Genomic DNA, 17452 nt, shown 5'->3' on the forward strand with positions numbered 1-17452 from the left:
ATACATATATATTTATGACAAAGATTTAGGCAACCTGGTGGCGCCGTTCGATTTTACTCGCTCTTCCACGTAACCACCAGAAAAATAAGTAATTGTAAATAAATAGTAGACATAACAAAATATAACTAAAACTAACGTAACTAAATAAAAACTAAAAACTAATACAACATACAACTAATGCAACTACATAGTTCTTTGTGATAAAATGGACTGTTTTAGATGTTTGCGAAAAGATGATACAGTGGGGGCATTTTTGATATTAATATCAATTTTATTATACAGCTTCGCGGCATTGTAGGAAAAATATTTTGAATACTCGGCATAGCGGTGCCTCGGGACAGTATACAGATTCCGGAATCTTGTGGAGCGGCCATGAATAACATTACGTTTCACAAGCTTGTCATGTAAATATGCAGGAGATTTGTTTTCATTGACTTTATAAATCAGGGAGGACATACGTAGATCATACTGTTCACTTAATTTGAGCCATTGACACTCTTGATAACATGGTGTTACATGGTCGAATTTTTTCAAACCAAATGAATACCTTAAACAATTGTTTTGTACTTTCTGCAGAGAATATTTGTCAGATTGTAATAAGCAAGGCCAGTAGACGGTAACACAATAACTTAATGACGACATAACTAAGGTTTCACATAATTTTAATTTAATTTCTTTGCAAAGAGAGTCTTTATGCATATAAAGTAACTTCAATTTCCCATAAGACTTTTTAACCAAATAGTTGACATGACTCTGAAATCTTAAGTTAACGTCTAGATATACGCCCAGGTTTTTACAATCATCTTGAGGTTTTATTATTTTACTATTTAAAAATATCTGAAAATCAGGATGCACTCTAATTGTTTGTCTCTGTTTACCAAATAAAAGTAACTGTGTCTTTGCTTCATTGAGAATGAGTTTATGAGCAATACAAAAGTTAGACATTGACTTTAAATCTGCATTAATTCTATCAACCGCATTATTAATTTCATTACTTGCAAATGAATGATAGATTTGCGTGTCATCCGCATATTGATGTATCTGACAACTCTCTAAATAGGTATCCAAATCCGCAGTATAAATAGAGAATAAAAGAGGACCTAAAATACTTCCCTGTGGTACTCCTTTGCGAATAGTTTTGAAATCAGAGTATTGACCAGAGCATACTACCCGTTGACGCCTGTCACATAAGTAATTTTTGAAAAATAAAGTTGGTACATTACCAGCGCCAAAGTATTTAAGTTTTTGGATAAGTAAATCATGGTCTAAGGTATCAAATGCTTTACTTAGGTCAAGCAGAATTAAACATGTATTATAATTGTTATCATTCGATTTAAATATGTTGTCAGTAACATCTAAAAGAGCTGTTTCAGTGCTGTGATGCTCCCGAAACCCAGATTGATGGGGAGGTACCAGTTTATTATTTGTAAGGAAATTATTAAATTGCTCAAAAATAATTTTTTCTAAAACCTTAGACAGTGTTGGTAGTATGCTGATTGGTCTAAAGTCAACTAAATCCGATGAACTGCAAGTTTTAGGTATAGGATGTATATTAGCATCCTTCCAGATATCAGGAAATTCACCAGAAGACAAACATTTGTTAATTGCGAAAGTAAAATAATCAGATATATGCGGAAAAAATAACTCTAACATTTTTACATTCAGACCGTCTACGCCTATAGCGTTAGATTTCAGCTTACTTATAATAGTATTCACCCTTACACTGTCCACTTGACTGAATTCGAAACACTCAACGACATTGGTGTGTCTTGTTTTATACTTATCTAGAACATTTTTTATATTTGGATCTAAATTATCCGATAGATTTGGTATAATATTTATGAAAAATTCATTAATTGTATTTACATCTTCAAAGGGACATAGTAAGTTTTTATTTTTAAGATTTATTTATTTAAATGCTTCATTGAGGCCCAAAAACTTTTTGGATCAGTCTTAAATTTATGCTGCAGATACGCCTTTTTTTCGACCTTAACAGATCTGTTTACAAAATTGCGCATTTCTTTATACTCTGTCCAATTCTGTTCAGTCTTATTTTGTTTATATTTAATTAGAGCTCTATCTCTATCTCAAATGTGGTACACGCCTTCTATTCATCGAGATGCATTTTCTGATGTACAAACAATTTTATTAATTTTGCCAGTGGCGTCTGTACAGGTTTTGTATTGAATATTTAAAAAAATATATATATGTTACGCCACTGCTTTTTCTTAAAATAAAAATCATTTTTGAAATCCTCATTCCTTTCTGAGCAAATGTGGTCAGACAATCATTTAAAAGAAGTACACCGTACTGTAAGAAAAGAACACCAGAAATTGAGATAGCGGTTTTGAATTCAATTGAGGAAGATCCAACATTAAGTACAAGAAAAAGTGGGAAAAATTTAAATGTCTCACATATTCTTATTTGGAAAATTCTCCACGACTTTTCATTATATCCGTACCATATCCAACGGGTTCAAGCTTTACTACCTCGCGACTTTCCATTACGGATAAACTTTTGCCAATGGTTTCTTCATAAAGTGAATGAAAATCCATTATTTGACACTGAAATTTTATTCACCGATGAAGCCAACTTTTCCAGAAACTCCATCCAAAACTTCCACAACAATCACATTTGGGCTTAAGAAAACCCACATGCAATCTTGGAATCCCGCCATAGTTTTGTGGGTTGGAATATGCGGTGATTATTTAACTGGACCATATTTTCTTCATAAGAGATTAAATGGACATAATTACCGGCATATTCTCGAAGAAGGATTGCCAGGTTTGATGGAGGTTGTTCCCATTTCAGTAAGAAATCGACTATGGTTTATGCACGACGGAGCACCAGCGTACTTCAGTGCCCTGGCGCACGAATATTTAAACCAAAATTACAATAATCGCTGGAAAGGTCACGGCGGACCACAGTCATGGCCACCTAGGTCCCCGGACCTGAATGCTTTAGATTACTTCCCATGGGGTCATCTCAAAAGCACACCAATTCATACTGAAGAGCAGTTGAGAAATCGCATCATAGTTTGTTGCGAAACTATTAGAACCACTCCCACTTTCCAAAGAGTACGTGAGTCCATGAGAAGAAGAGCAGAGCATATTTGCAGGAGGTGGACATTTCCAACATCTGATATAATTTATTTCTTTGTGCGTTCAGGGTAATTTTCTTTTACCATTCCAAAATGTATGTAGATTTTTGTACCTAAATAGTTGTATTGACATATGTATTTACTGATAATTTAATTTTTCAAATTTAATTTGTTTAAAAATGACTTTGAAAAAATGTTAATATTTATTACATCGTTAAGCGCGCATGCTAAGCCTCGCCTTCCTCACTCGTTCGCTAGACCAAGTAATAGAACGCACCGCCGCACAGTGGTCGGAATTCCGAAAAAGCTGGACAAAAGTCGAAATTTCAAAGTCGTTGGTTTGCGTTAATACTTCAGAATATACTAGAGAAGGAGTCACTGCGTAGTTTTTTAAAGTGACAGCTGGCCCATGTGTATAGACCACAGCAACTATCGGAAGTATGCTGTGACACATTAGCATATTTCACTTGCCACTGACCCCTCGAAAAGCGGTGAATTTAAAATACGTGCAAATTTTTACTAGAGTACGAATCGTTATGTGCAATAGAGAGGGTGTTCCTGGAGATAAGTAGAATACATTTGCTCATCTAGAACCTCATTTTTCCAAAGTTGCATGTTTTTATTGCTTTAACAAAAACGTCTTACAATTTAAATCTATTTCAAATCACATCAATCGTAAATTACCGAAATAGTTGTGATCCCAAGAGATCCTGCACTATTGAAAGTTGGAAAATGCGAACAGAAGTGTCAATTTCATATATCAAAAGAGAAAACCACCGGATTTTTCCGGATTCGGGTTCTGTGTCATTTCTTGTGCCTCCGTGTACGGCCGATTTACTATTGTAAGAGGCCTAAGTTATACAATAGCTAGCGTTTTAGTGTCTTTTCGCGTTCTAAACGAGCGTTTCTAATTCAAATTGTTTTTTTTATGAACATGCACCTTTTTCGTGTGCCATTTATCATATTTTTACAAGCTTTTATTTAACTTGCCTTGTTAGTATGGGTCATATTTTGCAACTAAATTTTAAAACAGTTTCCCCAACCGATTGAGCTGAAATTTTGCATACACGTTTAATTTGGATGACAATGCATGGTTAGCTAAGTGACGTCATTCTAAATCCAATATGGCGGAAACTCAAAGATGGCGAACCAGTTATTTTTTTATACACCCCCATGATATGGGTATCAAATAAAAGGGTTTGCTAAGAAGAATACGAAAATAAAATGAAGAAAATTATAGATGAACTTATTATCTATGATCTTTCAATTCATAATTTATCATTTTCTACAGGATCAGGCACCAGTAAAATTACGTGAATAAAAAAATAAATTTTTCGATTTTTGAAAGGAAAATTCCAAAAGAATTTAGAAACGCAAATCATCATTTTCGATCAACCTTTTTTAAAAAGGTGCAAGATAGATGAAAATGAGAAAAGCTTTTCAACCGAAGCTATGGTGATAATATTTTCATGATCTGACGGTTAGTAACAGGTGATGACGATGCGAATGACTCATGTGTATTAGAATTAACTAAATAATTAGAATAAGCTTTATAACAAGAATAAGCTTCAATAGTATATAGAAATTATTTCGTTCGAAATGAATTCATTTCAAATACATGCCTTATATCGCAGATATTTACCTTTCGTATTTTATTAATAATAATTAATTACCTCAAAAAGCTCAAACTCCAACCTTACATACGTTTTACTCGACCTCAATACCAGAGGCACTCGAAATTTCAATTAGATTCAATAATGCGGCGCGCGCCGCTATCTTCTTTTTCGAAATTAAATAGTTGAATTCACCTTAATGTTAATGTAGGACATGAAAATATATACTTTATGTGTATGTATATTCCAAATTTCGGCTCTTAATATTAATAATTAAGGCCACTGCGATTAAATAAATAAAAAAAATTATCTCAGCCTCTAATCAACTTACAACGATTTTTTTTTAAATTTGAAGAAAAGTAAAGTAAAGAGGTTACTATTTTATTTTATAATAATTACCTATCTTAACAATTTAATAAATATTAACATTTTTTCAAAGTAAATTTTAAACAAATTAAATTTGAAAAATTAAATTCTCGGTAAATGTCTATGTCAATACAACTATTTAGGTACAAAAACAACTAATGATCAAAACCCTACAACGCCTGTGAGCTTGGGAAAAATGAATTGAAAATAGCATCTTCTTAGATAACAAATTCCGCCAACGCCAAACCAATGAAGCTTTCGAGCTGAAATTTTTACCACTTATTAAGGGTGTAAAAAGCCTCAAAAATCCTGAATTACAAGTGTCTGCGATGAAAATTGCATTAATTATTAGCAATTGAAAAAAACGGCAATTTTCGACCATTTTTGAGCTCTTGTGCATAAACAAATTATCGGAATTTAATCGGACTTTTTTCATTTTATAGGCTTATTTAATACCTACCTTTTTTGTATAAACTTTTTTTCGCTATGAATAATAGCTTTTTTACGTGAGTCAAAAAACCACTTTTCCATAACTTTGACCACTGTTAAAACAAAGTTTCCCAACTAGCCTCGAGTTGATTTTTTGATATTTTATTTATAACAGGTTTCCGAACAATATTCCGCAGAGAAACTTCTAATAGTATTTTTTTCCCGAAACAGGCTCTTTCATGTCTATAATGACTGGGCTATTACTGTAATTTCATAATTTCAACGTTTAAAAGTTATTACCTTAAATAAATTATTGTTCAAAGTTACATAAATCTTTTTTTTTCCTCGTAAGTGGTCCAATAAGATGCAAATGAATGAATTTTAGTTTTTTATGCAGAAACTCAAATGAAAAAAAATAAAGACACCACATTTGCTCAGAAAGGAATGAGGATTTCAAAAATTGATTTTTACTTTAAGAAAAAACAGTGACGTAACATATTTTTCTTCAAAAATATTCAATACAAAACCTGTACAGACGCTACTGGCAAAAATAATGCATCTCGATGAATAGAAGGCGTGTACCAAATTTGAAAAAATATTTAGGGTAAGACCAAAGTTACCATAAAAAATTTTTTTCATGAAACTTTAGCACCCTGTAGTTCAAAAGTTAAGACATTTTAGGACATATGTTCATATGAAATTTTTTTCTTAAAATGGATCCAAGAATAACCTCCTTAAATATTAGCACGTTATTAAGAAACACCCTGTATATTATGAAACATTTCAATAGGTTGTAGGTCTAGCACGAAGGAAGGTTCGACTAGATACGCTAGCTCTGAAACTCTCTGGCAAGAAAGGCAAGCTTTACCCACTGAAAGCGGATATAAGTAAAGAGGAAGATATTATAAACGCCTTCAAATGGATCAAGGAAAATGTGGGTCCAGTTCACGTACTCATCAACAACGCTGGTGTCTTCGGAGACACAGATCTCGGCGATGGAGACATAGACATTTGGAGGAACGTCCTCAACGTCAACGTCCTTGGTCTGTCCATAGCCACAAGGGAGGCCATAAGAGATATGAGAGCAAACAACGTGGATGGTCACATAATACACATCAATAGTGTTACGGGACACCAAGTACCTAATATGCCGAAGGCGAATATGTACCCTGCTAGCAAATTTGCTGTTAGAGCCTTGGCAGAAACATTGAGGCTTGAACTCCTTAACTTGAAATTAAAAATTAAAGTTACTGTGAGTATTGCTGTAAAAAAATTATATGCTCTAAAATAAAAAAAAGTCCTTATGCAAATGCGAAAATGATTTTTAAGGGCGCTATAGGCCTTTCATTATGCGCCCTAGAGGAAAGCCTGTAACTTTCTTAAAAAGCTTTTTACATTTTTTCAAAAATAAAAGTATTTTCAAGAAATCTCTGTTTTTGTACATTTTTTTAACCAGATGGGAATTGTTTATTATCGATCGTCGACATTAAAAAAATAGAAGATTTCTTGAAAAAACTGTTATTGGGAGCAAACTTTATAGGAATTTAAAAGGAACTATAACGTTCAAGATATTTTATTACAAGAATCGTTCAAATGGTAATTTTAGATGAAAAAACCGTGTTAAATTAGAGGGTGGAAATTGGAGATAGGGGTGAAAATGCACCCCTTTCAGTTTTTTAATTGTAGCTCAAAAACGACGTAAAATTTCGCTATAATTCATTGGAAACTTTATTTACAGAATTGAATTTCCCATCAAAATGGCTTATTTAAAAAATTTAAAAGGAAAATTTTATGCAAAAAATCGTTAATAAACAATTTGAAAAAATAGCAAAAAATTCGATTTTTTGTTACTTTTTTGCTTTGCATTGCATTGTTTCGTAGAAAAAAAAGTAGATAAAATTTCCTTCAAAATAAAAGATTGTAAAGTATTTTTGGACGAAAATTGACTGTTATATGGCCGCTCAAACTTACAATTAGCCAATTTTTCGATTTCGTCGCGTTTAGTCTTATACGTTTCAAAGATTTTCATCATATGACTTGTTCGAAGGGTTATTAAATTAGAGGGTTGAAATTGAACATAGGGGTGAAAATGCAGTTTTTCGGTTTTTTAAATATATAACAAAAACGAAGCAAAATTTCGGTGTAGTTCATAGAAAAGATTTTGTAGAGAATTGAATTTCCCATCGAAATGACTAATTTAAAAAGTTTAAAAGAAAAATTTTATGCAAAAAGTCTTTAACAAACCATTTTTAAAAAAAGCAAAAAATATTTTTTGATTTCTTTTACTTTTTTGACTAAGTTGTGAAAATATTTATTTATTATTAACAAATAAAATATATAATTTTTTATTAAGTATAGAACCAATTTGTTGTAAAAATAGCAAGAATTATAACCATTATTATGTTAAAAACGACGAAAATCTAAGTTTGACCGGTTATAACTCGGCCAATATTAGTCCAAAAACTTTTGAAAACGCATAATTTTGAAGGGAATTTCAGTTAGATTTTTTGTACAGCAATTTTCTTTGCCTACTTCTACTTAAAAAAAATTAGAGTCAAAAAAAGTAAAAAAAGTTAAAAAAATCTTATTTTTTGCTTTTTTTAAAATTGTTTATTAACAATTTGTTGCATAACATTTTTCTTTTAAATTTTTTAAATATGCCATTTCGATGAGAAATTCAATTCTCTACAAAATTTTTCCTATGAACTATACCGAAATTTTGCTTCGTTTTCGTGCTATATTTAAAAAACTGCAAAAGTGCATTTTCATCTCTATCTTTAATTTCAACCCTCTAATTTAATGACCTTTCGAACAAGTCATGTGATCTACTTTTTTTTCTATGAAGCAATGTCTATACCTATCTTTAATAAAAAAAACTAGAGGCAAAAAAGCAAAAAAAATCAAAAAAATGAATTTTTTACTTTTTTTTCAAATTGTTTTTTAACGATTTTTTGCGGGGGGCGATCCGCTAAGGAAAAAACGTACGAAGATTACAAAATTTCTGAAATCTTTTGTAATGTATCTGCAGATTTCAATATCAATTCAAAAAAGATTTCAAATTTCATATAAATAATCAGGATAACAATATCTTCCAACAGATTTCAAAACATTTTAGGAGATTTCAGAGTTATTTTAGTAGATTTCAATGACTAGGATTATTAGAAATTAAAAGAAGATTTCAAAATTTCTTAAAAAGGTTTCAAGGAGTACGGGTCGATTACAATAAGTTTTGAATGTTCATTTGAACAAAAATAATTGGATTAACTTCAACTGTCAGTTATTTCATTCATTAACAGCAGTACTTTGATTAAGAATTTCCAGTATCAGGCATTTTTTACGCAAGAATTGGAACATTCTGATTAAGTTTTTGTTCGAAGAACGTTAAAAACTTTTTGTCATGATAAAAATGATAATGCCATTTTGAAAGTTAGGTAAGTACCTATATATTTTTATTGAAAGATAAACATATAATAATCCAATATACTAATAAAAATAAAAAAATTGAATTAACATAAAATAAACATTTTCCCAAAAAATAAATAATAAAAAATGTATTAAGCTTCTACGGAATGTTTAAATATCATTAAAAAACAGTAAAAATTAAATTTATCCAAAACCGTTTTGAGGTATTATAATGAAATTTTAGGCGTGTCAATAGCTAACGATTTTTTAGTCTTACCAGTGGCGTGCGTATTGGCACGTCACTAGCTATGTTTAAAGAAAAAAATAGCACGCCGCTGGTTTTACTAAAAATAAAATTTTTGAATTCCTTGTTCAATTATGAAGAAAAAAAGCTTTCTTCAGATTATATCGTACGACGCAGCGTTTATGAGTAAAAAAATAAAAACCCTTTTATTGTGCGCCTAAAACCAATGCTAATTTATAAATTTAAATTATTGAACAAAGAAATTCAAATTTGATTGATTTTTGAAATGTGGTAGTGTTGTTTGTAGTAAAAATAAGGGACTGCGGTTTTGAAGAAATTTAATTCTTACTGGTTTTTTAATGAAATTTCATCATTCTGTAGATCGGTAACGAAGCGTTTGCGGATCTATGTTTATAGGAACTCTTTTTTATAAAATGACCTGGGCAATCACCCCCTTAAATATTGCTGCGTCTTTTTTAAACACCCTGTATAACTACCTCGCATCGGAGCCTATTTAAAAGCTTGTTTAAGGCGTATATAGGTTTTATTAGCATTTATTAAATCACTCCTAGAAATCGTAAAAGGTTCATTTCCGACTAACTTTATTGGCCCATAGAATATGTATTTTTCTTCGACTAATTGCACATCATCTATTTTAGGCCACATGTATTGCTGTAAATTCTCTTTCAAAAATTTAATGCGAAATTTTTCTTTTTCTTTTCCTATAACCCTACCAGGATGAATTGTAATATACGGCAAAGTAGTTCTCAAATTCTATAGCAACTTTTTTAATATTATTAGTTTTCTCTTCGATTGCTTCTAATACTAACAAGGAACCATCTGCGCTTATATCCTAAGTAGAATCCGAATTGGAAGTACTGCTAAGTTCTAAGTTAGGTAAAGATCTTTGAAAATTTGAGCTGGTTTTTAATTTCGAATTTTTTATTTACTATCAACAATATAATTTTTTGCAACTACAATATAATTTAAGTCCTCGCGAGAAATAGTTTTAAAAATGTCTTCTTCCGAGAATTCAGTAAAATTTAATAAATTGACAATAATTACACGGAGATTGCAAAGATTTCAGAAACGATTACATAAAGATTCCAGGGCAAACGTACGAAGATTACATCAGCGGATCGCCCCTCGATTTTTTGCATAAATTTTCCTTTTAAATTTTTTAAATAAGTCACTTCTATCGAAAATTCAATTCTCTAAATAATTTTTCCTATGAACTATACTGAAAATTTGCGTCGTTTTCGAGCTACAATTATAAAACCGAAAGGGGTGCATATTCACCCCTATCTCCAATTTCCACCCTCTAATTTAATAGCACGCCGCGGTTTTTTCATCTAAAATGACCATTTGAAAGATTCTTGTAATATCTTGAAGGTCATAGTTCCTTATAACCCTGTTTTTTTATATAATCAATAGCCTAGATGTAAAATTCCATAAAATGAATTATTAAATGTTACTGTAATAAGTAACATACTTTCTTACAGAACTGTAGCTTAGGCAATCAACATTGCATGGCTGGTATTGTCAACTAAAAATCCCTAAGTGGTGACTCCACCAATGTTAATAACTCGTTTACAGTGAACAATGACAGACCGTTACGTCTACGCTCGAGATAATGCGATTGTTGCTTGGGTTGAATAGAATCTCTTTAAAAATTACACGCATCACTAGCCAGTGAAACAAAATGTTGTTTTAATTGAACCTTGTTCTTATTGTTTTAATAATTTTTAATTTTACTGAAAAATTGCCAATATGAAGAAAATAAAAAAAGAAGAAGGACCATGATAATTTTCTCCATGCGAATGTCTGTCTTTCTTCACAAAAATGAAAACAATTTGGCTTACAAATATAAAAGCTCAAAAATATTATTTTAAGATTAAAAATGTTATATTTACTTTTAGAACATCAGCCCAGGCCTGACAGATACCGAAATTGTACCCGATTTTATAAAGGCTAAAATTCAAGAAACTGGAGGGGAGCAAATGATTGAGCCCGAAAATATCGCAGATGGAGTTGTCTATGCATTGTCGACACCTCCACATGTACAAGTAAGTAAAATATATTTTCGCTACAGTTTTGAATTAGGACCATTAGAAGACTGTATTTTGCACTGTGAACATTTGTGTGCTTTCACTGTCTTTTTATTCACCGACAACACATAAATTGGCTTCAGAGAGAAATATGTCTCTATTATACAGGGTGATTCACAAACGGTGACCAAAAATGAAAACTTACAAAAATATTTTCAATTTTTTTAAATAATTTAAAAACTATTAAGTGAAATAATTTGAAATTGGGCACATGTATTTATGTAAACATTGTTCAAAATCTGATGCATATTTCTAAAATTTAGATGCTCCAGTGGCGGAGATACAGGGTATCGGTAGCATATTTTTCTAAATAAAATAGTACGCCACTGCTTTACGGCAACAATCATGATATTTCGGATCCTCCTTTCAGTTTTCTACAAATTACTACTCTCTTATGTTTTTCGAAAAAAGCCTGATTTTCGAGTAAAACTTATCAATAGACGCCACACCACACATTCATTGAACACCGTTGCTGGAAACGTGAAAATTTGCATGGTGTCTCTAGTAAAACAACATTCATCCGTAAAAAGTATCTTGCTTGTAAAATCTGGATCTTGCGCTATTTGATGTCGAAACCATTGGCAAAATTCCACACGGGGCTGAAAATCATTGTTATTTAATACATGAACCCTCTGTACATAATAGGGGTGTAATAATTGTTCCCGTTGTTCACGCCACGTGGTACTGTTAGCTTTATACGCCGGCTAAGTAATACTGCAACACACAAAGCCCGTGCACAAGATGCACAGTCTCGGTTTACATTTATGTTTAATTTTCTTAATTAATTTTCTCGTTAACAGCATTTAGACCATCAGTTGATTAATAAAACATGCTCATTTTCGTAACATCTATCACCCTCTTCAAGGAACGCACTTATTTTAGAAAACACCTGGTATAACTTGCCTCAGAGCGAGAATAAATGCTGGGCAAATCTTTCTAGTGTAGTAGGTATAGTAAATAACAACAAATTGGTAGAATCGTTAATACTGACAATGAGTGGAAATTCTTTGCAAAAATATAAGACATTTTGTACAAACATGTGTACACTTCGTTTTTGAGATATAATAAATTTGAAAAAAAAACAATTTTTTAAAATTACCTGAAGATGGTAACGTAGAATGATGAAACGTTGTCGTTATAGGGTGAAAATTAGTTGAGTTCAGATGTAAATATATTGTTGGAAAAACATGCGACGATATTATTATACACTTATTAGAGCTTACAGGACTTTGAAAAAAATATATAACAGAACTTTTTAAATGTCCATCCCTAGCCCTGTAAAAAGATTCACTGTGAGGATACAAAAAATTTGAATAAAATTTGGGACACGTGGTGTTAAATGGGATGAGGTATACTCCATTTTCAATACAAAGTATTATCTTTCTTTGGGATCTGACAGAAACGACTAAAAAAAAATTGGGTATGTTTCTGGAAAAAATATAATTGATGACGTGATTACTCGTTTCTGTCAATCCCAAAGATAATACTTTCGATTGAAAATGGAGCTCAACTCATCCTATTTAACACCACGTGTCCCAAATTTTATTTAAATTTTTTGTATCATCACAGCAGGCCCATACTATTCCCTGTACTGCGTTTATCAGCTACCAAGGATCTAATAACAAAATGTTTTGTTATATCAATATTTTCATGATACTGAAACTGACCTTTACAATTTGTTTTTTTTTTTCAGATTCAGGAGCTTACAATAAGATGTGTGAACGAATATTTTTTGAAATAGATACCTATTAATAATGTAATTATGTAAAAGACAATTTCCTTGTAATTATGAACTAAATAAATGTATTCTACATAACAATTCAAGTTTTATTATATGAATTTACATGAAAACTTGTGTAAAAACGTGACATCTTCCAAATTAAAATTGGTATTACCAAAACAACTATTTACAGATATCGAGAAACAAATATATGGTTGCTAAAAGAAGCACTACGTAGCTGGACGACTGTAGTGTGTATATTAACATGTATATTAAATTTTTTTGCCTACGCCGCTCCAAGTAGTTCCAGTCAATTTATTGTTACAAATTTTCAACTCGATTCTTGCACTAGTTCTCTAAATATTGACCGAATTCTATATTTCCATTCCAAAATTTTTCCTTCAATCGGTTTTTTTACATTAAGAATCTCCCATGAAGAAATATGTCATTCATAACACATACAGGGTGTTTTCACTTTAAATTTGGAAAATGCAGGAATGTATTCCCTATCAAAAAGTAAGTATAGTTTGCTCTATAAAATTTTTTTATGAAAGCTTTTGTTTTGGAGATACAGAGCGTTGAAGCTTAAAAAAAAATAAACACTTTTTGACATATCTCGGCTATCCACGAGTAGATTTGTTTTAAACTTGGTACACATTATGCGTATTGGGGGTTCTCATAATTAACAGAATATTAGTCCGATCACATTAGCCAGTGGCGTGTAAAGGGGGGGTGCGTGGCCCTTTTTTCAAAAAAAAAGTACGCCATTGAGTTTTTCGAAGAATGTAAAGTGAATTTAAATACTACCATACAAAAGCAATCTAAAAGGTCTCTTGGTATTTTTTGATAATACGCAGCGTTCATGAGATTCTTGGACTATTAAGATTTCAATGCATGAAAAAAAATTATACATTGAGTTTTTCGAAGAATGTAAAGTAAATTTATATACTACCATACAAAAGCAATCTAAAAGGTCTCTTGGTATTTTTCGATAATACGCAATGTTCATGAGATTTCTTGGACTATTAAGATTACAATGCATGATAACATGGCACGGTAGTGTTGAATGAGAAAAAGAGATATTTTTTTTGAATTCAAATGCTGTATTAAAATTTATAGCAACTTTTTTGTATCGCAGCAAGCCAAGAACTTATATATATTTTCATTACTTTCCTCTACTCAATGTCGTAATTTTTTTTTTTTTTCATGCATTGAAATCTTAATAGTCCAAGAATCTCATGAACGTTGCGTATTATCGAAAAATACCAAGAGACCTTTTAGATTGATTTTGTATGGTAGTATTTAAATTTACTTTACATTCTTCGAAAAACTCAATGGCGTACTTTTTTTTTGAAAAAGGGGCCACGCATCCCCCCTTTGAACGCCACTGGCTAATGCGATAGGACTAATATTCTGTCAATTATGAGAACCCCCAATACGCATAATGTATACCAAGATTAAATTAAATCCACTCGTGGATAGCCGAGATATGTCAAAAAGTGTTTATTTTTTTTAAGCTTCAACGCCCTGTATCTCCAAAACAAAGGCTTTTATAAAAAAAATTTATAGAGTAAACTACACTTAATTTTTGATAGGGAATACATTCCTGCGTTTTCCAAATTTAAAGTGAAAACACCCTGTATATGTTGAGATGAATCAAAAGTTTAAGTTTCAGTATTAGGATGAAAATAGATTAATGTCAAAGAATGACAATGTAAGAGTTAAGTAATAGATTTGAAATTAAGATGACAATTAGATGCAAAATGACAATTTAAAGTAAAATATAAATTTTGATGAAATATCAATCTAAATTAATAAAAGTGGTCATAAAATAAGGGTATATAGCAAAATAAGGATTAAATAGTATTGCAAAGGTTAAATTGGAAATGTAAAATTAAAAAGTAATCTGATTGGTTAAAATAAATTAAAGAAGACGAAAGGAAAAGAACACGAAGCTGATAGTGAAAATCAGTTACTTAGAAAAAGAAAGAAAATTTACTTAAGGAGTAAGGAGAATACAAAATTGTTGTTTATCGTGCAGGAAACTATAAAGGAAAGAAGATAACAACAGAGAAAATTAAAATAAGGGTGTACACGAAGCTTGACAGATAACTAAAGAGTAATTATCAAATAGTCATATTAGTAAAATTATTTGAATTGTCGTAGCTAGGAATAAAGGAGATAAGGAATAGGAGCTATTAAGGCGAGTCGGGAAATTGCAGCCAGCAGAGCGATACAAGAGAACGAGAAAGGAACAAATTGACAAAAAGGAGAGAGTGAGTGGACGAAAAGAAGGAAAAGGACAGGAGAGAAATAGCAGAAAGAAAATTACTACTTAAGAAATCGTGGACATTAAAAGAAATAAAGGACAATAGATATGTATGTATGGGTAATAAGTAAATGTTAGTTTGTATTATTTAATTTTTTTTAAACAAAGTTAATTACAAGTAAAACCTATTTTGTGAACCGACTACTGAGATAAGACCTTATGTTCTATTAAATTTGATGTCTATTATTTATACAAAATTGACATAGGTCTAGTTGTCATTAAAATTATCAAAGTGAAATAGAATCCCATTTTAAATCAAGAATACTTAAAAAAAGAAAAATAAATAATAATTTTTAATTTACAATTTATATTTCAAAATCAAATTGAGTGATAACAAATAAAAAGCTAGCCTGGTAAGTAATAAAAATATATTTTCTAAAAATAATAGTCAAAATTTATAATATTTCCACTGACGCTCAACATTACTTATTACATAGAACTACACAAACATTAAAAACTAATTATCTCAATTGGAGCATCTCAATAATAATAATAATAATAATAATAATAAATTTATTTTCCTTTTGACAACATACATTGTATAGGAATAGTCACAATGATATTAAAACTAAGTTAAAAAAAGAGGAGAATAAAAAACGAAAAATAAACGAATGAATCGGCAGAGATCATACAAATTCGCTCAAGTTATAAAAGCATCTATCCAGAAGATAAAGTTTTAATTGTTTTTTAAACAAGATTAAATTGTTTATATTTTTAATATGTACTGGTAATTTATTAAAAACTTTTTTGCTTAAAAAGTTAGGTGAATTAATTGTTGCATTATATTTATAACTTGGAACAAAGTAATGATCTCTTTGTCTCTTATTTAGACCGTGCACTCGTTCGCTTAAAACGAAATTGTTTTTATTTTTAAAAATAAACACACACAGCTCGAAAATTAACAAACATGGAAGGGGTAAAATATTATATTTTTTAAAAAGTTCACGTCGGGAGTGCAATGAGAGACTCCAGCTATGCACCTTAAAATTTGTTTCTGTGCAATGAATACGTCCGACGATCGAGTGGAATTACCCCATAGACATATGCCATATGTCAACCTGGAGGAAACCAACAATCAAACCAATATACATAAGATAGAGTAATTATAAATGAACAAAAAAGTTGTAAGATTAACAGTTTTCAAAATACAGCGAGTATTATTGGGGAATTTCATCACAACGTGACAACAACGCTTAACCTAATGCTACACAGCTGGTACATACCACGTGTGCACGCGGCAGACTTGTCCTACGGAAAAAATGTAAACAACTATTATTGTGAAACATTTAGTTCATTTCAATGTATCGATTTTGTAGTACGAAGATAGCGTTGTGCTCAAATTTTAGATCGAATTTTAGTAATTATGAGTCTTTTAAAACAGGAACTTCACTTTTAATCAAATTATGAATTTGAAAAATATGTAATTAAGTTCCCAAAGATTCACGTCATCCAAATAATCATACGTATTAAAAATAATTTAGGTACTTTCCAATAAGCAAAATTCAGTAATTTTTAAACGCACAAGTACAAAATAAACTACAGCGTATGCTCAAAATGTCCACCACCATTTTCGATTAACGCACGACACCTTCGAATCCAATATTTGTGCACTCGCTGGAAAACTCCTCAAGAAAAGGAAATAGTCATACGCAAAAAACACTCAGAGACGGTCCAATTCCAGATACCAACTGAATTGCGTATTGCTGGACAGTCTCGTGTTAACCGCCGCGCCTTTGTCACATTGCTCGATATGAATTTTATCGAATTTTAAATTTATTACAACGCTAATTAGTTTTTTAGAATTAAGCATAAAGAAGTTCAAAAAAGTGATAAACATTGTATTTATGCACGCACTTGTGTCAATATTCTTTGATTAATCAAACTTTTGTACATTAAGTTGGACATTTTGATAATTTTTTTTCTCGGAAATGGTTGAGTTTAGGACCCATGTCGTATAAGGTTTTTTTTGTCTATTTTAATGTATTTTATCGTTTGTTAAAATTAAGGCAGTCAAACTTCTAACACCTTGTATATTCAATTGTTCTACATCGTCAAGGTAGGTACTATTTTTAATTCCATTCTTTACTACTTTCAATAACAGGTAATTTACCATGACTTGCATAATAAACAACCAGTGAGAT

The 17452-nt window shown here is 31.0% G+C and overlaps 1 protein-coding gene across 1 annotated transcript; it reads left to right on the forward strand.

Annotated features, from left to right (window-relative positions):
• Window positions 1-2582: 2582 nt before the first annotated feature.
• LOC108914632 (farnesol dehydrogenase-like) lies at window positions 2583-13081 on the forward strand. The gene is made up of 4 exons (XM_018720480.1): window positions 2583-3077; window positions 6299-6760; window positions 11074-11220; window positions 12956-13081. The coding sequence occupies exons 1-4, from the start codon at window positions 2583-2585 to the stop codon at window positions 13001-13003; spliced, it is 1152 nt and encodes a 383-aa protein (XP_018575996.1). The 3' UTR covers window positions 13004-13081.
• The last annotated feature ends 4371 nt before the right edge of the window (window positions 13082-17452 follow it).

Source organism: Anoplophora glabripennis, unplaced genomic scaffold (genome assembly GCF_000390285.2).
Source record: "Anoplophora glabripennis isolate ALB-LARVAE unplaced genomic scaffold, Agla_2.0 scaffold1335, whole genome shotgun sequence".
Classification (NCBI taxonomy): domain Eukaryota; kingdom Metazoa; phylum Arthropoda; class Insecta; order Coleoptera; family Cerambycidae; genus Anoplophora; species Anoplophora glabripennis.

Coding starts and splice junctions, on each gene's coding strand:
- LOC108914632 (XM_018720480.1), top strand. CDS start 2,583: ATGAAGCCAACTTTTCCAGAAACTCCATCCAAAACTTCCACAACAATC. Junction 3,078..6,298: donor CCACTCCCACTTTCCAAAGA/GTACGTGAGTCC, acceptor ACATTTCAATAG/GTTGTAGGTCTAGCACGAAG. Junction 6,761..11,073: donor AATTAAAAATTAAAGTTACT/GTGAGTATTGCT, acceptor ATTTACTTTTAG/AACATCAGCCCAGGCCTGAC.